This window comes from Balaenoptera acutorostrata, chromosome 17 (assembly GCF_949987535.1).
Source record: "Balaenoptera acutorostrata chromosome 17, mBalAcu1.1, whole genome shotgun sequence".
Lineage (NCBI taxonomy): Eukaryota > Metazoa > Chordata > Mammalia > Artiodactyla > Balaenopteridae > Balaenoptera > Balaenoptera acutorostrata.
This window is the reverse complement of record NC_080080.1, coordinates 46171557-46197469: the sequence shown is the minus strand read 5'-3', so window position 1 is coordinate 46197469 and position 25913 is coordinate 46171557. Positions and strand designations below refer to the sequence as shown.

General features: G+C 35.6%; 1 protein-coding gene across 1 annotated transcript in view; it reads left to right on the top strand.

Annotated features, from left to right (window-relative positions):
• The window catches only part of NECAB1 (N-terminal EF-hand calcium binding protein 1), a 219208-nt gene that overhangs the window by 154488 nt on the left and 38807 nt on the right, over window positions 1-25913 (top strand). The window contains exons 7-8 of the mRNA XM_007177498.2: window positions 3729-3805; window positions 22196-22246. Coding sequence (XP_007177560.2) covers window positions 3729-3805; window positions 22196-22246 — 128 coding nt within the window. The remainder of the gene's footprint in view (window positions 1-3728; window positions 3806-22195; window positions 22247-25913) is intronic.

Sequence of the window (25913 nt, the reverse complement as noted above, 5' to 3'; positions counted from 1 at the left end):
AATAGAACTACCATACGACCCAGCAATCCCACTACTGGGCATATACCCTGAGAAAACCATAATTCAAAAAGAGTCATGTATCACAATGTTCACTGCAGGACTATTTACAATAACCAGGACATGGAAGCAACTGAATTGTCCATCAACAAATGAATGGATAAAGAAGATGTGGCACATGTATACAATGGAATACTACTCAGCCATAAAAAGGAATGAAACTGAGTTATTTGTAGTGAGGTGGATGGACCTTGAGACTGTCATACAGAGTGAAGTAAGTCAGAAAGAGAAAAAAAAATACCATATGATAACACATATATATGGAATCTAAAGAAAAAAAAATGGTTCTGAAGAACCTAGGTGCAGGACAGGAATAAAGACACAGACGTAGAGAATGGATTTGAGGACATGGGGAGGGTGATGTGTAAGCTGGGACGAAGTGAGAGAGTGGCATGGACATACATACACTACTAAATGTAAAATAGATAGCTAGTGGGAAGCAGCTGCATAGCACAGGGAAATCAGTTCGGTTCTTTGTGACCACCTAGAGGGGTGGGATAGGGAGGGTGGGAGGGAGATGCAAGAGGGAGGAGAGGGAGGAGATATGGGGATATAGAATATGTATAGCTGATTCACTTTGTTATAAAGCAGAAACTAACACACCATTGTAAAGCAATTATACTCCAATAAAGATGTTAAAAAAAAGAAAGATATAGAATGTTTGTGGATTAGAAGAATTAATACTGTTAAGATGACCATATTACCCAAGGCAATCTACAGACTCAGTGAAATCCCTATCAAAATATCAGTGACATTTTTCACAGAGCTAGAACAAATAATTCTAAAAGGGGAAGGAAACACAAAAGACCCCAAATAACCAAAACAATCTTGAGGAAGAAGAACAAAGCCGGAGGTATCACACTCCCTGATTTCAAACTATGTTACAAATCTACAGTAATCAAAACAGTATGGTACTGGCACAAACCCACACACATAGATTAATAAAACAGAATAGAGAGCCCAGAAATGAACCCACACTTTTATGGGCAAATAATCTTGCCTATGACAAAATAGGCAAGAGTATACAGTGGGGAAAATACAGCTTCTTCAATAAATGGTGTTGGGAAAACTGAACAGTTACATGCAAAAGTATTAAACTGGACTACTCTCTCACACCATGCACAAAAATAAATTTAAAGTAGATTAAAAACTTAAATGTAAGACCTTAAGCCATGAGACTTCTGGAGGAAAACACAGGCAGTGTACTCTTTGACATTAGTTTTAATAATTATCTCTCCTCAGGTAAGGGAAACAAAAGCAAATATAAACAAATGGGACTACATCAAACTAAAAATCTTTTGCACTGTGAAGAAAGTTATCAACAAAATCAAAAGTCCATCTACTGACTGGGAGAAAATATTTGCAAATGATGTATCTGATAACAGGTTAAATATGCAAAAATATACAAAGAACTCATAAAACTCAACATCCAAAAAAAAAAAAAAACAAACCCCAAACAACCAGATTGAAAAATAGGCAGAAGCCCTGAATAGACATTTTTCCAAAGACAGCATACACGTGAAAAGATGTTCAACATCACTAATCATCAGGGAAATGTAAATCAAAACTGTAATGAGATATCACCTCACACCTTTCAGAACGGCTATTGTCAAAAAAACCCACAAATAACAAATGTTGGCAAGGATGTGGAGAAAAGGGAACTCTAGTGCACCATTAGTGGAAATGTAAACTGGTGCAGCCACCATGGAAAACAGTATGGAGATTCTTCAAAAAACTAAAAATAAAACTACCAAATGATCCAACAATTTCACTCCTGGGATTATGTCTGAAGAAAATGAAAACACTAATTCAAAAAGGTACATTCAATATTCATAGAAGCATTATTTACAATAGCCAAGATATGGAAGCAAACTAAGTGTCCATCAACAGACGAATGGATAAAGAAGATGTGATATATATATATATATATATATATATATATATATATATATATATATGTATATATATATATATATATATACACATACATACACACACATATATGTATGTATACAATGGAATATTACTCGGCCATGAAAAAGAATGAAATATTGCCATTTGCAACAAGACGGATGGACCTGGAGTGAAATAAGTCAGAAAGAGAAAGACAAATACTGAATATTATCACTTGTATGTGGAATATAAAAAATTAAACAAGGGATATATGTTTATGTATTGCTGATTCACTTTGTTATACAGCAGAAACTAACACACTATTTTAAAGCAATTATACTCCAATAAAGATGTTTAAAAAAATTTTTTTAATTAAACCATAGATTGTTCGTTCCATTTTAGTCATTTAGAAAACAGTATTAAGCCCAAAATATCCTTCTATGGGACTTTGTTGTGATAGCTGCCTTAAATTCTTTTAGGAGCAACCTAGAATGGAAAGATGTTAACTACTTTGCAAATTAAAATATAAACATAAACTTTGTTTACATATTTATAATATTATTTTTTTATTGTAAAAGCACTCATTTTTAGTAGCCACTTCCTTGTGGCAATGCTACTGCTTCTTTTTGCATCATAATTTATTTGGTGGGGTTTGAGAGGAGCTTCACCAAAGACAGCAGGTGGAGAATTGAATTCTAATGTAAAGTACTACCCCCTTATAATTTGGGTCTTATCTTCCTAACATTCAAAGCTAAAACAAGGCTTTAGAGTCTTAAATTCAATCACATTCTCCTATCAGGAAATATTAAAAAGTATTACTTCAGCAAATGTCTGTGAAAATATTTTGAGCAAGCTGCCATAAGGATACACAAGGATCCCAGGATGTTTGTGCAGGGGCTTAGACCACAACTTACTCCTTCTTGCCTTTGCATAATAACATATATAATAGCAACAATAATAGCAGCAGAACTTACATAATGTTTAACCTGGTGTTAGATAGAGATGTGTGTGTGTATACAGAACATATTAAAAATACTACATACATAGTACATGTACGTTTGTGTGTGTATATATATATATCTACACATATGTATGTATGCATATGTGTATATATACACAATCCTCACAGTGAGGCTTGTGATATTATTATGCCCATTTAAAAATAAGAAAAGTGAGACCAGAGATGTTAAGTAATTTGACCAAAATCAGCAGGCTCCAGAGTTTGTACTCTTAACTGCTATGCCATGACCATAGTGTCCACTCAGGTTAGTCCCTAGGGAAGGAGATACCAGCTACCTTGCCCTTATACTTCTTTTTGATTAATAATTTATCCCTTGCTGTGTTCATGGCTGTGATTTCCCTGGCTCCTGCCCCTTCCCCAGAAGTAAGTTTAGAATTGTTTCTTGGTGCTTTCCTTTTTCTAAAAGAAAAATCAGCTACATTATGTGGTGGTAAAAATGGCTCAGCAGGATCTGTTCTTTTGAATATCAAAGGCCAGTATAGGCAACAACATAAACAAAATAGACTTGTAAAAATGAACCCACTGGGATACATGGATCTATGGAAATCAATAACTTAGAAAGAACTCATGTAAATATATATATATATATATATATATATATATATATATATATATATATATATATATATATTTAAATGTGGTGATTAGCCAATGACACTGTGTTCTTCCTTCAGGGTAAAAGAAAAGCTCTGAGACACCAAAGCATTCCTGATCTATCTAGAGTTTAATATATTGCCCTCATGGTTTTCCCCTCAAGGCTTATTAGAAGAAGATAACCAATGGATGACCCAGATAAACAGACTCCAGAAATTAATTGATAGACTGGAAAAGAAGGTGAGTGCTTCCTTTTCTTTCTTCTCCCTCTTAGTTTTCAGTAGATTATTACTCATTATTCCTTATTGCCCCAATATTCATGTCTGCCTGGATAGAATAGCAACAAGGATCTCCATTATACTGCTTGATAATTATTTGGGATTTTTGTTAAAGCAAATATAATGTTAATTCTCACCCCCCCCCACGCCAATCCCTAATTATAGTTAAAATAGGATATAGGGTTTAAAGTTAAATAAATCTACTGCATTGTCTGACTTTTAGGTTATCAATCATGTAAGGTAGCAGTGTGCTTGAATGATGCAAATGGCAGCTCTTAGGAATGACCTGGTTGATGTCTTGGGAATGTTTCAAAGTGATTCAGGGAAATGGCTGTGTGGTACACTAAAAGATGATATTGCACACTCAACTTCTAGAAATTAGCATCTTAACTGATGATTTTTAGCATGAAAACTACCAAGTTAGCAAGCAAGTTAGGATATGATGAAGAGTTCTTCAGAACTATATTTTATGTTTCCAGTTATTGTATTTTTATTGACTAATTCAATTAGTACCAAGTAGTCCTAATATTATAGTTATATTCCTCTTAAGCAGCTTTAATGGAAGAGGCTGCTTTTGTTAATCAGTAAGAATATGTGTTTTCTGTGCATGCCAAGCACGAAGGAAGGAACGTTTATGCTTAAGAGAGAGTTTCTGACTTTGAAGAACCCAGAGTCTACCCGTAAAAATATTCTATATTCAAAAAATGAGTTAACAGATTTTTAAAAATATGCAGTTGCACAAAACCAAGCTCGTTGTTAATGCTCAGTAAATACTTAGTGACTGACTGAAGGAATGGAATGTGACTGCCAAAGGAATGGAGCATATACTAAAATCTACAGTTGCTAACCTGAAGGAATGATCACTGCAAGCTGGGAAAGACCTCTTGTGGCAGGAAGGGCTTAAGGAGCCTTTAAAAATGATGACAATTAGGAATTTTGAGTGCAAGTAACAGAAATTACCTCTTTAATAAAAAAAGAAATCTCTAGAAGGAAATGGGAGTGTTCACAGAATCAACAGACAGTCTAGAATCTAGACTTAGGAAGTCAGTAGACAAGATAAGTCTAGAGATGAAGGTAAGCAAGAAATACTCACCAGTCTTTCAGGTTGTCTCCACTGGAATAAATGAGTTTCAACAATTTCCAGTTTATGGACATTCTGCTCAAGATTCCACTTTCCAGGAGGGAGAGTCTGGTTTGTCTTGTTATGGTTGCATGCTGGTCTCTTAGATAAGGAAGGAGAGAAAACCTTGGTTAACAGTCAAGTATTAAAATGAGATGAGATCATTCACTGGAGGAAATTATATTGTCATTAAAATCAGAATAAATGTTAGTCAGCTAACAAACTAATAAGTATTTGCTATAGGAAAATAAATTTTTAGTAAACAGAGAGCAGTTGGAGAGGGCATTCAGGTAAGGTGATGGCATGAGCAAAGGTTAAGTAGACCAACCTGGTTACAGTCTTCCATTTAGGGACATAGTGAGAAATAAGATTATATGAATGGATGGGGCTGAATTATGGATGGCCTTAAATAACAGACTAAGGAATTTGGACTTGATCTTGGAGACAACACGAGGCATTTATTATTTTTCAATAGATAAGTGACATAAAAAAGATCCTTTAGATAGAAAATTGGACAGTAAGAATATGAAATGGATTCAAAGTCAGAGCCACCAAAGCCAGCTATAACAGTGACATTAAAGGGTAGGCTGTAAACCTGAGCCCACTGGGATCAAGTATAGTAAAAGATGGGCCTGGACTAAGTGACTAAAAAAGAAAATGGTAGATTTGAAAGACTTGAGGTGAAATTAACAGGACTGTTGAATGGGTATGATGAGTAAAAGACAGGGTAGTTTCAAATAGGAGTCTAAGGATTTGAGCCCAAGTGTCTGAGACAATTATACCACTAACAGACAAGGGAGAGACAGTGAGAGATAATTGGTGAGGTGAGGTGAGGAGGTGAACTGGTTTATTAAATTTCAAGATATAATAGGACATCTAAGCAGAAATACCCAATCAGTTTAGTATTTAAGAAGCCAGGACAACAGATTGAGATCTTGAGAGCCATCTCTCAGAGGTGAGACATCAAGTCCTGAGGATGGGTAAGGTTTCTGAAAAGGAGATTCTGTACAAAGAAGAACCACGTCTAGAGGAAACAACTTTGGAGAGTTCCAGTCCCTCTGCCACCACATCATTGTTCACTAAATTTAAATTGACCACTTATGGGGACAAATAACATAAACTAAGAGTTTGCTGCAAGTCAATTTTCCTCCTTTCTAATTTCATTAATTGATGCGTGAATTGAGACTAAAATGATTGATAATAAAACTAGTGGCCATAAAAATTAGTTTTCCAATGGTGGAAGTCTTGGAAATGCAGGACCCTATTTAAAAACCAAACCTTGTTAAAACATAAGGATTCAGCTGTTAAATAAGTTTGGATTCATTTAAAGAATACAAATACCTCTTTTTTAAATGGTTTGGAAGTCCTTGGCAAAGCTGTCTTTCTTCTGGTGTCATAAATGTATGTCATTCTTTTTAAAGGGGTAGCTCAAATTCAGGTCATGGCTCTTTTTCCAACTGAAAATCAAAGTATTGTCACGTCTCCTTCTTTCCTAGGCTTTTTTCTCCCTTCATTCCTATGAAAGCATTTCATTATGAGAACAGTGGCTGAGAGGTTTGCTGAAAGTACAATGTGATGGTCTTCAACATGGGGATCCAGCTGTGTGGGGCTGAGCATGATCTGTCTTAATGAAAGGAGAAGCAGTGCAAGTTGGTTTTTTTTCTACAACTTGTTCTGTATTGTGCTGAATTAGGTTTTTAGAGGAAAAACTATCCAATTGCCAAACAGAAGCTAAGTGCATATTATATTTTACTGCTGGCTGTCTTGTCTAGTTGTTAGCACTAGGTTTGATCTCCACATTAAAAGGGAATGTAGTTACAGTGGAAGCCATACTGTCTTTTCTCACCACTAAGTATCTATGATAAATCATTCCTGCACTGTAAACCAAGCCCAATACCATTTATGTGGGGGAACAATAACCTTTGAAATTTCTACAAGTTTCTTCAGACATTCATTTTTTCCACTTCAGCCTCTCTGAGTATTTATGGGATATATTGAGATTATATCTCATGTTTTGCTTGAACTCTGCAGAAACCAGTGTTCAATGCTTAAACAAAACAACAACAAAGTCCCTTTAATCTTCATGAAATCTTAAGTATACCATCAAATCACAGGATATCCATATTTAAAGGGATATAATTAAGAATGTCACACTCATACAACTTGTTTTAAGTTGTTTTAACTTAGGTTAAAAAAGTAGAACTGAAAAGTGTGCCTAAGTTGTTATTAGGGAAACAGCAGTCAAAGAGATCACTATTGTTACAGTTTCTATATGCAGAGTACTTTTAAAGATTCAATTCACATCTATATGCGTTATATAAGTTTGTCTTTACAGAAGAGCTAGGATTTAAATGGGCATTCATTCAGCCACTTGTTTATTTAACTAACATTTATTGAGTACCCACTTTATGCAAGGTACTACTCTGACAGTGAGAATATAGCAGTGCTCAAAACAGGTAAGGTCCTTGGTCTCTGGAGAGACAGGCAAACCCCAAGTAAACAAATTCATGAAATGAAGTAATTTCAGATAGTGTAAAGTACTATGAAGAAAATGTAGGACAATGTGATGAAGATGGAAGGCTGGATAATTAAAGTGAGTAATCTGAGAAGGTCACTTTAAGGATGTGATATTTGAGTTGAAGTTAGAAAACTAAGAAAGAGCCAACTAGAGGAAAACCTAGGGATAGAGAATTTAAGGCAGTGGAAATAGTAAAAGTGAATTGCAGAGAAGTTAAATAACTTGCATAAAGTTCACCCACAAGAGAACAGCAATAAAGACACAGACCTACTAGAGAATGGACTTGAGGATATGGGGAGGGGGAGGGTAAGATGTGACAGGGTGAGAGAGTGGCATGGACATATATACACTACCAAATGTAAAATAGATAGCTAGTGGGAAGCAGCCGCATAGCACAGGGAGATCAGCTGGTGCTTTGTGACCACCTAGAGGAGTGGGATAGGGAGGGTGGGAGGGAGGGAGACGCAAGAGGGAAGAGATATGGGAACATATGTATATGTATAACTGATTCACTTTGTTATAAAGCAGAAACTAACACACCAGTGTAAAGCAATTATACTCCAAAAAAGATGTTTAAAAAAAAGAGAACAGCATAGCTAGAGCTATGTAGCTCTGTTATTAACAGGCTTATACTATTTCAGGCAGTCTGGATTTCTATAACTTTCTATTTATTTCTTATCTATTTGAAGGAATTATTGTGCATAATCCTCACTTGTTTTCCAGTTTTGAGAAATAATTGACATACATCACTATTTAAATTTAAAGCATACAGCATGATGGCTTTACTTACATATAAGGTGAAATAATTACCACAATACGTTCGTTAACATCCATCTTCTCATACAGATAGAATAAAAAGGAAAGGAAGAAAAAAAGAAGGGAAAAATGTTTATCTTCTTAGGATTTACTCTCTTAACTTTCCTACATGCCATACAGCAGTGTTAACTATTATCATGTTGTAACATTACATTGTTAAAACTTATTTATCTTATAACTGGAAGTTTGTACCTTTTGACCATCTTCATCCTATTCCCCTCCTCCCACTCTCTACCTCTGGTAACCAAAAATCTGATCTCTTTTTCTATGAGTTTGGGGTTTTTGTTTTTATTTTTTTAGATTCCACATATAAATTAAATCATACAGTACAGTATTTGTCTTTCTCTGTCTTATTTCTCTTAGCATAATATTTTCAAGGCTCATCCCTGTTGTCACAAATGGTAGGATTTCCTTGTTTTTTGTGGGTGAATAATATTCCATTATATATGTGTGTGTATATATATATATATATATATATATATATATATATATATATATATATATATATATCTCATAAGTTCTTTATCCATTCACCCATCGATGGACACTTAGGTTGTTTCCATGTCTTCGCCTCTATAAATAATGCTGGTATGAACATAGGGGTGCAGATATCTTTTCAACTTAGAGTTTTCATTACCTTTGAATATACTTCCAGAAATGGAATTGCTAGATCATATGGTAGTTCAGTATTTAATTTTTTGAGGAACCTGAGAAAGCCATACTGCTTTCCATAGTGGATGCACCAATTTACAATCTACCAACAATGCACAAGCATTCCCTTTTGCCACATTCTTGCCATCATGTTATCTCTTGTCTTTTTTGTGATGGTCATTCTAATAGACATGAGTGATATCTCAGGGTGGTTTTAATTTGCTTTTCCCTAATGAGTAGTGATGTTGATCATCTTTTCATGTACATGTTGACCTTTCATATATCTTCTTTGGAGAAATGTCTATTCAGGTCCTTTGCCCATTTTTTTTTTTTTTTTTTTTTTTTGCTATTGAGTTATATGAGTTCTTTATGTATTTTGAACATTAACCCTTATGAGATATATGGTTTTCAAATATTTTGTTCCCATTCCAAATTTTGTCTTTTCACTTTATTGATGGTTTTTCCCCTTGTTGTTGTTGTTTACTGTGCAGAAGCTTTTTAGTTTGATGTAATCCCACTTGTTTATTTTTTATTTGTTTGTGCTTTAGGAGACATATCCAAAAATCATTACCAAGTATCATGTCTGGGAGCTTTATTACTATGTTTTATTCTAGGAGTTTCATGGTTTCAGGTCTTACATTTAAGTCCTTAGTCCATTTTGAGTTAATTTTGTGAGTGGTGTAAGATATGGGTCCAATTTCATTCTTTTACATGTGAATATCCAATTATCCCAGAATCATTTATTAAAAAGACTTTCTTTTCTCCACTGAGTATTCTTCCCTATTAAATATTAGTGGATTGTATATGCTTGGTCTTATTTCTGGGCTCTCAATTCTATTCCATTGTTCTTTTGTGTGTTATTATGCTAGTAGCATACTGTTTGATGGCTTTAGCTTTATAGTATAACTTGAAATCAGGAAGTGTGATCCCTCCTGCTCTTTTCTTCTTTCTCAGCATTTCTTTGGCTATTCAGGGTTTTTTGTGGTTCATATAACTGTTAGGAGTGTTTTTTCTACTTCTGTAAAAGATGCCATTGGAATCTGGATAGGGATTTTACTGAATCTATAGATGGCTTTTGGTAGTATTGATGTTTTAACAATATTAATTCTTCCAATTCATGAATACAGAATACCCTTCTACTTATTTGTATGTTTGTATTTTCTTTGATTTGTTTCATCAATGTCTTTCAGTCTTCAGAGTAGAGAAGTTTCACTTGCTTAGTTAAATTTATTCCTAAGTATTTTATTTTTTTATGCTATTGTAAATGGGATTGATTTCTTTATTTTTTTCAGAAAATTCATTGTTAGCATATAGAAATGCTACTGATTTTTGTATGTTAATTTCATATCTTGAAACTTTACTGAATTCCTTGATTAGATCTGACAGTTTTTTTGTTTCATCTTTATGATTTTTGTATATAAAACCAAGCCATCTGCAAATAGAGATGATTTTACTTCTTCATTTACTTTTATTTCTCTTTCTTGCCTGATTTCTTTAGGTAGGATTTCTAGTACTATTTTGAACAGGAGTGGTGACAATAGACACCCTTGTCTTATTCCTGATCCTTAGAGGAAAAGCTTTCAACCTTTCACCATTAGTATGATGTTGAGGAAGCTGTGGGCTTGTCATATATGACTTTTATTATGTTGAGATATGTTCCATTTATGACTTTTTGTTAAGGGTTTTTATTATGAATTTATGTTAAATGTTATCAAATGATTATTCTGTGTCTATTGAGATGATTATATGATTTTTTTCTTTCTATTAAGGTGATGTATCACACAGATTTATTTGCATATGTTGAACCATCCTTGCATTCCAGGGATAAATCCCACTTGATCATGATAAATGATCCTTTTAATGTACTGCTGAATTTGGTTTGCTAGTATTTTACTGAAATTTTTGCATCTATAATTATCAGGGGTATTGACCTATAGCTCTCATTTCTACTAGTGTCCTTTTCTGGTTTTAGTCTCACGATAATGCTGGCCTCATAAAATGAATTTGGGAGTACTCTCTCCTCTTCTATTTCTGGAAAAATTTGAGCAGGATTGGTGTTAATTCTTCTTTAAATGTTTGGTAAAATTCATTAGTGAAGGCATCTGGTCCTGGACTTTTGTTTTTTGGGAGGTTTTTGATTACTGATTCATTCCCTTTACTAGTAAATTGTCTATTCAGACTTTATATTTCTTCCTAATTCAGTCTTGGTAAATGATATGTTTCTAAGAATTTTTCCATTTATTCTAGGTTGTCCAGTTTGTTAGCATATAGTTGGCTGTTATGATCCTTTGAATTCTGTGGTATCAGTTATAATGTCTGCTTTTTCAATTATAATTTTGTTGATTTGTGTCCTTTCTCTTTTTTCCTTGGTTAGTCTAGCTAAGGGTTTGTCAATTTTTCTTATCTTTTCAAAGAACCAACTCTTAGTTTGGATAATCTTTCCAATTGTTTTTCTGTTCTCTATTTCATTTATTTCTGTTCTAATCTTTATTATTTTCTTTCTTCTGTTAACTTTGTGCTCTATTCTTCTTTTTCTAGTTTTTGAAGCTGTAGAATTAGGTTGTTTATTTGGGATCTTTCTTACTTCTTAAGTAGGTGTTTATTGCTATGAACCTCCCTCTTAGAACTGCTTTTGCTGCATCCCACAGGTTCTGGTGTGTTGTGTTTTCACTTTTGTTTGTCTCAAAAATTTTATTTCCTCTTTAACTTCTTCTTTGATCCATTGGTTGTTTAGGACAGTGTTGTTTAATTTCCTTGTTTTCATGAATTTTTCAGTTTTCTTCTTATTATTGATTCCTACTTTCATGCCATTGTGGTCACAGAAGATACTTGGTATGATTTTAGTCTTCTTTAATTGCTAAGACTTGATTCGTGGCCTAACATATGGCCCGTTCTAGAATTTTGTTGTACACCTGAGAAGAATATATATTCTGCTATTGAGAGTTAGAATGTTCTATATATGAATATTAGGATCATTTAGTCTTTAATGTTGTTCAAATCTGTTGTTTTCTTACTGATTGTCTGTCTGGATGAAACATCCATTGACAGATGAATGGATAAAGATGTGGTACATATATACAATGGAATATTACTCAGCCATAAAAAGGAACAAAATTGGGTCATTTGTAGAGATGTGGATGGAACTAGAGTCTGTCATACGAGTGAAACGAGTCAGAAAGAGAAAAACAAATACTGTATATAAACGCATATATGTGGAATCTAGAAAAATGATACAGATGAACCTATTTGCAGAGCAGAAATAGAGACACAGACATAGAGAACGGAGATGTGGACATGGGGTGGGGGAAGGGGAGGGTGGGATGAATTGGGAGATTAGGACTGACATATATACACTACCATGTGTAAAATAGATAGCTAGTGGGAACCAGCTGTATAGCACAGGGAGCTCAGCTCTTTGCTCTGTGGTGACCTAGATGGGTGGGATTGGGGTGGGGGAGTGGGAGGGAGGTCCAAGAGGGAGGACATGTATGTATACATATAGTTGATTCACGTCGTTGTGAATCAGTAGAAACTAACGTAACATTGTAAAGCAATTATACTCCAATACAATAAGTAAATAATTAAAATAAAAGTAGGGTAATAAAGCCCCCAACTAGTATTGTATTACTGTCTATTTCTCCTTTTAGCTCTGTTAGTTGGCTTTATATATTTAGGTACTCCAATGTTGGGTGCATAAATATTTACAGTTGTTATATCTTCTTGATGTATTGATCTTTTTATCATTATATAATAACATCCTTTGTCTTTATTCACCATTTTTCATTTAAAGTCAATTTTGTCTAAGTATAGCTACCTCTGCTTTTTGCTGTTGTTATTATTTGCTTGAAATGTCTCTTTCCATCCCTTAACTCTCAGTCTATATGTGCTTTTAAGGCTAAAGTAAGACTCCTGTAGGCAGCATATTATTAGATCTTGTTTTTTTTTTAATCCATTCAGCCATTCGATGTCTTTGCTTTTTTATCAGATTATAATTGGCTTACAATGTTGTGTTAGTTTCTGTTGTACAATGAAGTGAATCAGCTATATGTATACACATATTCCCTCCCCCATGGACCTGCCTCTCACCGCCCCATCCCACCCATCTAGGTCATCATAGAGCACCAAGCTGAGCTCCCTGTGCTATAAAGCAGGTTCCCACTAGCTATCTATTTTACACATGGTAGAATATATTTGTCAATCCTAATCTCCTAATTCATCCCACCCTCCCCTTTCCTGCCTTGGTGTCATATATATGTTCTCTACATCTGTGTCTCTATTTCCGTCTTGCAAACCAGTTCATCTGTATCATTTTTCTAGATTCCACATATATGCATTAATATACGATATTTGTTTTTCCCTTTCTGACATACTTCACCCTTTATGACAGACTCTAGGTCCATCCACATCTCTACAAATGACCCAATTTCATTCCTTTTTATAGCTGAGTAATATGCCATTGTATATATGTACCACATCTTCTTTATCAATTCATCTGTTCTCCAAAGTGGCTGTATCCATTTACATTCCCACCAACAGTGCAAGAGGGTTCCCTTTTCTCCACACCATCTCCAGCATTTATTGTTTGTAGATTTATTGATGATGGCCATTCTAACCAGTGAGAAGTGATACCTCACTGTAATACTGATTTGCAGTTCTCTAATAATTAGTGAGGTTGAGAATCTTTTAATGTGCCTCTTGGCCATCTGTATGTCTTCTCTGGAGAAATGTCTATTTAGGTCTTCTCCCCATTTTTTGATTGGGTTGTTTGTTTGTTTTTATATTGAGCTCCATGAGCTGTATGTATATTTTGGAGATTAATCCTTTGTCTGTTGTTTCATTTACAAATATTTTCTCCCATTCTGAGGTTTGTCTTTTTGTCTTGTTTATTGTCTTTGCTGTGCAAAAGTTTTTAAGTTCAGTTAGGTCCCATTTGTTTATTTTTGTTTTTATTTTCATTATTCTAGGAGGTGGGTCAAAAAAGATCTTGCTGTGGTTTATGTCAGAGAGTGTTTTTCCTATGTTTTCCTCTAAGAGTTTTATAGTGTCTGGTCTTATATTTAGGTCTTTAATCGATTTTGAGTTTATTATTGTGTATGGTGTTAGGGAGTGGTCTAACTTCATTCTTTTACATGTAGCTGTCCAGTTTTCCCACCCCCACTTATTGAAGAGACTTTCTTTTCTCCATTGTATATTCTTGCCTCCTTTGTCACAGATTAGGTGACCATAGGTACGTTGGTTTATCTCTGGGCTTTCTATCCTGTACCATTCATCTATATTTCTCTTTTTGTGCCAGCACCATACTGTCTTGATTACTGTAGCTTTGTAGTATAGTCTGAAGTCAGGGAGCTGATTCCTCCAGCTCCGTTTTTCATTCTCAAGATGGGTTTGGCTATTTGGGGTCTTTTGTGTTTCCATACAGACTGTAAAATTTTATGTTCTAATTTTGTGAAGAATGCCATTGGCAATTTGATAGGGATTGCATTGAATCTGTACATTGCTTTGGGTAGTACAGCTACTTTCACAATATTGATCCTTCCAATCCAAGAACATGGTATATTTCTCCATCTGTTTGTGTCCTTTTTTATTTCTTGCAACAGTGTTTCATAGTTTTCTGACAACAGGTCTTTTGCCTCCTCAGGTAGGTTTATTCCTAGGTGTTTTATCCTTTTTGTTGTGATGGTAAGTGGGAGTGTTTCCTTAATTTCTGTTTCTGATTTTTCATTGTTAGTGTATGAGAATGCAAGAGATTTCTGTGCATCAATTTTGTATCCTGCACTTTACCAAATTCATTGATTAGCTCTAGTAGTTTTCTCGTGGCATCTTTAAGATTTTCTATGTAGAGTATCATGTTATCTGCAAACAGTGACAGTTTTACTTCTTCTTTTCCAATTCATATTGCTTTTATTTCTTTTTCTTCTCTGATTGCCATGCTAGGACTTCCAAAACTATGTTGAATAAGAGTGGTGAGAGTGGACATCCTTGTCTTGTTCCTGTTCTTAGAGGAAATGGTTTCAGTTTTTCACCATTGAGAACAATGTTGGCTGTTGGTTTGTCATATATGGCCTTTATTATGTTGAGGTAGGTTCCCTCTATACCCACTTTCTGGAGAGTTTTTATCATAAATGAGTGTTGAATTTTTTCAAAAGCTTTTTCTGCATCTATTGAGATGATCATATGGTTTTCATTCTTTAATTTGTTAATATGGTGTAGCACATTGATTTGCATACATTGAAGAATCCTTGCATTCCTGGGATAAATCCCACTTGATCATGGTGTATGATCCTTTTAAGATGTTGTTGGATTCTGTTTGCTAGTATTTTGTTCAGGATTTTTGTGTCTATGTTCATCAGTGATATTGGTCTGTAATTTTGTTTTCTGTGATCTCTTTTTCTGGTTTTGGTATCAGGGTGATGGTGGCCTCGTAGAACAAGTTTGGGCATGCTCCTCCCTCTGCAATTATTTTGGAAGAGTTTAAGAATGATAGTTGATCGCTCTTCTCTCAATGTTTGATAGAATTTGCCTATGTAGCCATCTGGTCCTGGACTTTTGTTTGTTGGAAAATTTTTAATTACAGTTTCAGCTTCATTACTTGTGATTGGTTTGTTTATATTTTCTAATTCTTCCTTGTTCAGGCTTGGAAAGTTGTACCTTTCCAAGAATTTGTCCATTTCTTCCAGGTTGTCCATTTTATTGGCATAGAGTTGCTTGTAGTAATCTCTTATGATCCTTTGTATTTCTGCAGTGTCTGTTGTAATTTCTCCTTTTTCATTTCTAATTTTATTGATTTGAGTCCTCTCCCTTTTTGTCTTATTGAATCTGGCTATAGGCTTATCAATTTCTTTTTCTCAAAGAAGTAACTTTTAGTTTTATTGATCTTTGCTATTGTTTTCTTCATTTCTGTTTCATTTATTCCTGCTCTGATCTTTATGATTTCTTTCCATCTACTAACATTGAGTTTTGTTCGTTCTTCTTTCTCTAGTGGCTTTAGGTGTAAGGTTAGATTGTTTATTTGAGATTTTTCTTGTTTCTTGTATTTTCTTGTATTGCTATAAACTTCCCTTTTAGAACTGCTTTTGCTGAATTCCATAGTTTTTGGGTCATTGTGTTTTCATTGTCATTTGTTTCTGTTTATTTTTTAGTTCCCTCTTTGATTTCTTCAGTGATCTCTTGGTTATTTAGCAGCACACTGTTTAGCCTCTGTGTGTTTGTGTTTTTTAGTTTTTTTATTTTTTTTTCCTGTAATTAATTTCTAATCTCATAGGGTTGTGGTTGAAAAAGATACTTGATATGATTTCAATTTTCTTAAAATTTCCAAGGCTTGATATGTGATATATCCTGGAGAATAGTGTGCACTTGAGAAGAAAGTGTATTCTGCCACTTTCAGGTGGAATGTCTTATAAATATCAATTAAATCTACCTGGTCTACTGTGTCATTTAAACTTTCTGTTTCCTTACTTATTTTCTGTCTGGAAGATCTGTCCATTGGTGTAAGTGGGGTGTTAAAGTCCCCCACTGTTTCTGGGTTACTGTTGATTTCCCCTTTTATGGCTGTTAGCCTTTGCCTTATATATTGAGGTGCTCCTATGTTAGGTGCATAAATGTTTATAATTTTTATATCTTCTTCTTGGATTGATCCCTTGATCATTATCTAGTGTCCTTCCTTATCTCTTGTAACAATCTTTATTTTAAAATCTATTTTATCTGACATGAGTATTGCTACTCCAGCCTTCTTTTGATTTCCATTTGCATGGAATATCTTTTCCCATCCCCTCACGTTCAGTGTGTCTGTGTCCCTAGGTCTAAAGTGGGTCTCTTGTAGACAGCATGGGTCTTGTTTTTGTATCCATTCAGCAAGCCTGTGTCTTTTGGTTGGAGCATTTAATCCATTTACATTTAAGGTAATTATCGATATGTATGCTCTTATTACCAATTTCTTAACTGTTTTGGATTTGTTTTTGTATGTCTTTTCCTTCTCTTGTGTTTCCTGCCTAGAGAAGTTCCTTTAGCATTTGTTGTAAAGCTGGTTTGGTGGTGCTGAACTCTCTCAGCTTTTGCTTGTCTATAAAGCTTTTGATTTCTCCTTTGAATCTGAATAAGATCCTTACTGGGTAGAGTAATTTTTGTTGTACGTTTTTCCCTTTCATAACTTTAAATATATCCTGCCACTCCCTTCTGGCCTGAAACGTTTCTCCTGAAAAATCTGCTGATAACCTTATGGGGGTTTCCTTGTATGTTATTTGTTGCATTTCCCTTGCTGCTTTCAATATTTTTTCTTTGCATTTAATTTTTGTTAGTTTAATTAATATGTGTCTTGGTATGTTTCCCTTAAGGTTTATACTGTTTGGGACTCTCTGCACTTCCTGCACTTGGGTGGCTATTTCCTTTCCATGTTAGGGAAGTTTTTTACTATAATCTCTTCAAATATTTTCTCATATCCTTTCTCTTTCTTTCTTCTTTTAGGACTCCTATAATTCAAATGTTGGTGCATTTAATGTCCCAGAAGTCTCTGAGACTGTCCTCAATTCTCTTCATTCTTTTTTCTTTATTCTGCTCCTCAGCAGTTATTTCCACCATTCTGTCTTCCAGCTCACTTATTCATTCTTTTGCCTCAATTATTCTGCTATTGATTCCTTCTAGTGTATTTTTCATTTCAGTTATTGTGTTGTTCATCACTGTGCTTGTTCTTTAGTTCTTCTATGTCTTTGTTCAACAGTTCTTGTATTTTCTCGATCCATGCCTCCATGATATTTCTGAGATTTTAGATGATCTTTACTGTCATTACTGTGAGTTATTTTTCAGGTAGGTTGTCTAGTTCCTCTTCATTGGTCTTCTAGGTTTTTCCCTTGCTCCTTCATCTGTAACATAATTTTTTTGTTGTCTCATTTTTTTTGATGGGTGGGGCTATGTTCCTGTCATACAGGTTGCTTTCCCTGAGGCTTTCCACACTGGAGTTTGCAGGCAGTTGCGTAGAGCTAGGTCTTGGTGCCAAGATGAGGATCTCCGGGAGACTTCACTCAGATTAATATACCCTGGGGTCTAAGGTTCTCTTTTAGCTTAGCAGTTTGGACTTGGTGGTCCTACCACAGGAGCTCAGGCCTGACCCCGGGCCTGTGAACCAAGATCCTGCAAGACAAGCAGTGCAGCAAAAAAAGAAAAAAAAAAAAAAAGGAGCAGAACAATAACAAAGAATAAAAAATAAAATAAAAATAGAAAAATATATTAGAAAAAATAAAAATATAAATGAAACAACACCACCAAGGGGGGCGGGGCTTAGGCAGGGCAGGGTTTAGGTGGGGGTGGGAGCTAGTCTCAGAATCCACACAGCCAGAAAAGGCCTTGGGGTTTTGGGGGGCAGGGTTTAGGCTCAGCGTGGCCCATTCTATCTCTTTTCATTGGAGAATTTAATTCACTTACGTTTAACGTAGTTATTGATAGGTAAGGACTTACTATTGCCATTTTGTTAATTGTTTTCTTGTTGTTTTGTAGATTACTGTGCCTTGTTTCTCATGCTGTTGTCTTTTTTTGTGTGTATGTTGTCAGTATGCTTTGACTTTGTCATGTTCTTTTGTGTAATTTCTACAAGATTTTCACTTGTGGTTACCGTGAGGCTTACATAAAATATAACACCATACTTTAAACTGATAACAACTTAACTTCAATAGAATTTGTAAACTTTACACTTTTACCTCCACCTCACTTTTTAGGTTATTGCTGTTACATGTTTTTATATTATGTAACTGACAACAGATTACTACAGTTATGATTATTTTTGCTATGCTCTTTTATTTTATAAGTTTTAAACAAAAGTTAAGTGAATTATGCATCACTATTACCATATTGCAGAAATAATGACTATATACTTATTACCAGTGAGATTTACACTACCTTTTTATGATGTTATTAACATTCTTTCACTTCCACTCAAAGAACTGCCTTTAGCATTTCTTGTAAGGCAGGTCTGGTGGTAAACTCCCTCAGCTTTTGTTTGTTCAGTGAAGTCTTTACCCTTCCTTTGTTTCTGAAAGAAAACTTCACCAAGTATAGAATTCTTAGTCAACAGGTTTTTTTTTTTTCAATATTTCTAATATGTCATCCCATTCTCTCCTGGTCTGAAAAGTTCTTCTGATAATCTTATGGGGGTTCCCTTGTATGTGACTTCTCTCTTTTCTCTTGCTGCCCTTAAAGTTGTTTTGTCTTTGATTTTGACAATTTAATTAATGTGTCTCAGAGTAGCCCTATTTAGATTCAATCTATTTGAGGTCCTTTGGGCCTCATGGATCTGGATGTTCATATCGCTCCCAAAATTTAGAACATTTTCAGACATTATTCCTTTAAGTAGGCATTCTGTCTCTTTCTCTTTCTCTTCTTCTGGAATTCCCATGATGTGAATACTTTTTCCTTTTCAGTGTCTCCCAAATTCCCATAGGTTTTCTTCACTCTTTTTCATTCTTGTTTATTTTTGCTCCTCTTCCTGGGTAACTTCCAGTGTTGTACCCTCAAGGTCACTGATTCTTCTGCATGGTTGAGTCTACTATTGAAATTCTTTATTGAATTTTTCAGTTCAGTTATTGTATTTTTCACCTCTAGGAGTTTTGTTTATTTTGGTTTGGTTTTTGATGGTTGTGATTTACTTGTCAAACTTCTCATTATGTTTGTGCTTTGTTTTTCTAATTTTGTGTAGCTGTTTTGTCTTGCAGTTCCTTAAGAGGAATTTCCTTAAGAGGATTTTATTGAATTCTTTCTCTGGCATTTCATAGGTGTTCATTTTTAGGGCCAGTTATTGAAGTTTTATTAGTTTCTTTTGGTGATGTCATATTTAGCTGATTTTTCATAATCTTTGATTCCTTACATTGATATTTGTGCACTTGAGTAATTGGGCTCCTCTTCCAGACTCTACAGGTTGGCTTTGGCAGAGACAGTTCTTCAGCAGTGAGCTCAGTTTGGGTTTTGGGGTATGTCTGCTGGTAATGTTTTTGGGCAGGAGGGGCCTGCTATTATGCTTTATTGAGGGCAGGGTAATTGTTTCAGCTCTGAGGATAGGGATAGGGGTTGTGCCACTGGCTGAGAACTGTTGGATAGTACTACTGGCTTGGTCCCCTACACAAGTGAGGCTGTAGGATGGGCTCCATGGTTGCCTGGATTCTCTGGTCAGACTTACTAGATGGTTGGGACTGGTTACTATATCCAGTAGTAAATGGGACTTCTGTGCCCTGGCATGGCAGCAGTACAGGACCCAGAGCCTATACATCTCATTGTTTGGGGACCCAAGCCAGTCCATAGTGTGTACTGACTTACCTGGTCAGGTGAGGCCACTGGTTTTGCTCTGCAGATGGGGGAAGCCATGGTCTGTGCTCTCTGATCAAGTGCCACTGCATGTAGGGGAGTTGAATGAGCTGTGTAGCTTCCTGTGTGCTCTAGTTAGGTTCCCTGCTTGGACACGTTGGAGGCTGTACTTGGCAATGAACAGGGCTATGAATTAGAATACTTGCCTGGGTGTAGCAGGACAAGCAGCTCTAAAGCTGGTGAAGCTCTTTGTTGTTTTAACTCAAGCCAACCCACACCCCAAGTTCCCTGACCGAACATGTCTGCTGGCTTTGCTCTGCAAACTATTGGCTCTGCCTGCTTCTTGGCTAAGTGCCACTGGGATGCACAGCTTCCAGGAGTTGTTACCAGCCCTTCTGATGAGATGGGTTCAGAAGACACTCTCCACAGCAGGTGGGGCTGTGTCTCACCTCCCCTGCCTAGGCAAGAAGGGGAGGTTTAGCTCCAGGCTATTCTCAGTTTCCCAAATAAGGTCTCAGATAGGGAGATGCCAGGTCCTACCCTCAGTTTTGGCTATGAATTAATCCATCTGCTTGTGCATAGCATGGGAGCATTCCATACCTGCTACTGGTTTTGCTTCGTGGGTAATCAGCTTTGCTCACCCACCTCTTGGCTTGAGCACCGCTGGGCCACACTGCTTCCAGGAGTTATTGCCAGCTCCTCTGGCAAGATCGGCCTGGAAGACACTCACCACAGTGGGTGGGAATATGATTCAGCTCCTTGTTTGGGCGTGGGCAAACTGGTCTCTAGGGTCAACAAAACTCCTCCTTTGAAGATCCGAATCAGGCAGATCTGCTCTCCTCCAAGTTCCCAGCTTGGTTCTGCAGATGAGCAAAGCTGCTGGTTGGGATTACTACTTGGGCACTGCAGTATGAGCTTGGTCTGCCAAGATCTGTGTGCTGGTTGTTGCAAGCCATTTCCCTCTTCTCTGTCACAGTCAGATTCCCTGTGGTTGAGCCCCACAGATTTCCCTGCAATCTTTGTGGTACAAGACCAGAGTAGGGGCTTTCACAAAATGACCCACAATGCTGGGTGGGGCTAGTTGTCTCTCCTGGGATCTCTTTTCCCACTGAGGGAACCAAAGGCTCAGGGAAGATCTGCCCAGGTGGTGCTGTGCTGGCCTGGTGATGGGGCAATGCTGTCAACGTATAGCCACTTCTTTTACCTTCTAATGAAGTCTGTCTTGGTCTCTGTGGTACAGGAGGTTGCTTCAGCCTTGTTCTAGGATTCCCTCAGAGGTGTCTTGTTCTCAATAGTTGTTAGTTGTTGTTCTTGTGAGGGGGAGCAAAGCCAGGAACAACCTATGTCACCATTTTGGTGATGTCACTCTCTAGGATATATATTCTTAGAATGAAGTCCTCAGATATTACATTCTTGGTTTCAATGGGGCCATTAGCATTATACATTGATCACTGCAGAAAACTCTAAGGTCTTTTTGGTAACCCTTCATTTTTAACAAATATCAATATGGTTTCATTTGCTTTTTATTTCACTTCTTAACAAAGCAAAATTAGCACTAGAGTGTAAATGTCTATCATGATATCTCAAGTATATTGCCATATAACCACAGCAAAAGAAATCAGCCTAGTCATCCTAACTTTTCCTTTTTACTGTTTCTATCCTTTCCCTCTCTGCTTTAATGAATCTTCTCTCCACTTTGTTCTCTTTTAATGGCATCAGTGATGTACACTCAAAGTAATAACAAATTGAACACATCTGAAATGGCTCCTTACAATTGATATAATGGGTAAAAGAATCTTTATTGGAACAGCCCACTTTAAAAATCAGAATTATTTCATCTCCTTTCAGGTCATGAAGTTCCTTTGGTTTAATATTAGCCAAAAAAGTGCTACCATTCAAATATATGATGTTTTGTTTAATTAACTAATTTCTTGTTTTCTACCCATTTCTTACTGTAACCAAAGGATCTTAAACTTGAACCTCTAGAAGAAGTTATTGAAGGGAATACTAAACCCGTAAGTACTTTCCCTAGGTCAAAATTTTAGAAATATGTACTTTGAAAACATAATTTAATTTCTTCAAAATTAGTTACTATGTCAGTGAAAATTAAAAAAAAAATAATTCATGGGCATATTTCATTATGTATGGCTAAGTAGGATTTTCTAAGTTGTGATTTCTGGAAAACTAATGCCTACTTCACAGGGATTTTCTGAAAGCACCCGTTATGTAATATGTGAAAAGTGAAATTTTTATGCATGTATAAATCAATGAGTTATTGAATAATTGAATGAATATGACTAGCAGAGAAGGGCAACATTCAAATTGTATCATAAACCAGGCTGAAGGGTACACCTGAGCAGAAACTTGGTCCTATTAATTATTGTATTTTCAGCACATAGCCCAGGGACAAGATGCTCAGAAATCATTTTCCAAAGAAAAAAAATGATGTTTAGAGAAAAGTAAACATTTATGCTCGTGGGGAAAAGATACCCATCCAGAAGGGTGGCAACTGATGGAGATGGAAAGAAAATGGACAAAGTGATCCTAATAAGTTCATTATATGCAACAAAAAAGAAATAAATGTATAAATTAACTAATTGAAAAGCAGCACATACCATGCTTTATTATTTTATTTTATTTTGAGGCAAATATTTATAGCATACTGCTTTGGGAAATTGGATGTTTGCATTTACATTTAGTGGAAATTTGGATTTTAAAATCTTGGGTGTCTACAGAAAATCACTTTTTTCTTAATACCTTAAATATATTATATACTGTGTAGATCTTGTATGATCAGTCACATTTACATGAAACAAGGATAAGAAATACCTTCCATCTCTGTATCATGTAGTTATTCTATAGGCACTGCCTGTGTGACAGAAGCTGAGACTCACCTGCATGTCAGCTCCTGTTCATCTGTCCAAACTCATAGCACAAAGGAAATTTTCATAGAGGAAGCTTTTTCTCAGAAAAGTTTAATAATGGCTGTTGTGATTAGAATCCTATAGATGTAGACACATTCCCTAGCTATACTACATGTTCAGTGCTTTTATTACTCCAAAGACAGGGATGTGGTCTGTGTTAATTTATCAGGCACCCAGAATTTTAAAGTGATAGGTTTTGGCATGAAGATGAGGGGAGAGGGGTGTTGAGCACAGATATTATGCAGGTCTGTGTAGTCCCATAAGCCCAGGATTATGACCTTGAGGTCTTGCATCTGTATCATCTCTTTAGGTTTGCATGTAGAGAAAACTACACTCCAGTCAAGAAAAATGAACATAATTTTTCTAATGTTGGGAGAGACTATTGTCTATTCTAAAGTAATTTCTTAATGTAAGTATTCTCTCTCACTAGCTATGAAGGAGAAAAGTTTCTAAGGATTGTTTATGAAAAGTGACAGACTCTTCCATTCTCTGGTCCCTGACAGAAAAGAGAGATCTATTTTAAGAGATCTATCAACCCATGCAGCATTGCCAATTCAATAGTGCATGGAAGTACTTTAGAGACAAAGAACTGGGCAAAGTAGCTCGATAGTCAATATTATTTAAAAGCAGGAAGGAATATTATTTAACTATTTTTAACCATATGTAAAAGTAAAAGAAGTATGCTCTTTGGGAATACACACATAGTAGTAGTCTGAGCTCGTTTGTTTTTTCATATTTGTCATCAGAAGTTGTATTTTTTACTAGTGGTAGTATGTGTATCACTATCAATTCCTATAAAACCTCTATATTCAGAATGACAAAAACAATTTTTAACTGTTATTTCACAGCTAGCACACATAATTGTATGTTAGTTTTTGATCAGTGATTTATCCTGGTGACCAAAACCAATTTTAGAATTCATTGACTGGAGAGGTATTTTTCCTTTTCCATTAGAGAATGCATGAGAACTTTGAAAAATAAATCCTACATCAGAATGCAAAAAAATAAATTTTTATTACATACTTTATTTTTAAAAGTTAATCTTTATTGAGCCTTTGCTATGTGCAAGTGTTGTGTTAAACCCACACATATGTAACTCAGTCCTCACAATAGCCATATGAGGTGGTGCTGTTATTAGCTCCATTTTACAGATGAAGAAATTAAGTTGTAAAAAGGTTTAAATACCACAGCTGAACTCCAGAAGTTCTATGCCAGACCTACACTACTCACCACATTGTAATATTCCAACTCTAGTGTTTGGTGCACTTTGGGAAGTAGAGTTGTTTTTACTAGTGAGGTTGTGAGCTAATGGATGATTTTTTTTCATGAAATTTCCTACCACTAGAGCAGAGCAGATTATCTGGTAGGCTTATTTAAGCACACAGCAAAAGTCCTGAACCCTAGTATCTGCCATACTAGTTTTCTGGTACATGGGCCATTACATAATGATGAGTGTAGCATATAATCTCTTTCTAAGTCCATTTTTTTTCTCAGCCTGGAGTAAGAGAAGTAACATTTATTGAATATCTATCATGGGCAATATCTTTACATACACTATTTCATTCCATTTAACCTTCCTCAAAACTGTGATATAAGTACCTTTATTCCAATTTTGCGTATCAGAAGACTTGAGAAAGATTAAGTAACTTGTTCAAGGCCACAGAGCTAGTGAAAGTGAAACCAATTTACACCTCCTGCTCTAAAAGGAGAAAGAAAAAAGAGGGCAAGATGATGGAGGTAGATAAAAGAGCACCTAACAGTGCTCAGGACCACCTCAAATCCTTTTCTGGACTGGATAGTATATGAATAAAATTTACTAAAGGAATTTTAAGAATAGTCAATGGTTAAAAGCAAAAGCACCTTTTATTTTTAACTTGATCACTAACTATGTGCTGGGCCCTGAGGGAGGGTCTGTAGATAAAGTGGTGAATATTACAGACTAGAAGACAGACTAGAAGGAAATATAGGCAAATATAACTAGGATCTACAATAGAATGTGATGAGGATTATTATAGGAAGGTATAGATTTTTCCATAGCTAGGGAGTATGACCTAATTTAGGGGCCAGGAAATGCTTCCAGAATGACATAACATTTAAGATGAAATCAAAAAGGATAAGTAGGAGTTTTTAAAAATGATATTCGTATATCTCTTACAACATTGAATTGTTCTAACCTTGCACTAAAAGAACAATAGGTGCTACATGGGAATATTAAAATATTCCAGATGATTTATATCAAGACAGATATAAAGACAGAAACCTTAGGAATTCACTATTTTATTTTTCCTTAATAAAATAGGAAATAGATGCACATCAGGGCTAAACGCAGATCTAAAGTCCAAGGCCTTGGTTTTATGACTCATTGAAAATTTAGGGATAATTTATTGTCTTCTAGCTCTCAAGTACTAAGAAGTGAGTATAAATCACTGAAAGGTTAATATGATTTTTGAAGGGAATTGCTTCAACCATACCATACATCCTGGATCTGGCCTGGTGTATTGATCCACCTGAATCCTTTCTGCCTGGTGCAATTGTGTGCTTTTTGTGGTACTTCTTCTCAAATGACTATTGGGGGAAAAATGATCATTTTCAGATATTTTCTACTTTCAAAAGGAGTTTTTAAAAAGTCAATATGGGGGGGACCTTCAAGATGGCAGAGGAGTAAGAAGATCTCAGACGTCCAAAAGGGCAAGAATATCCCCATGTACCTGGGTAGGGCAAAAGAAAAAAGAAAAAACAGAGACAAAAGAATAGTGAC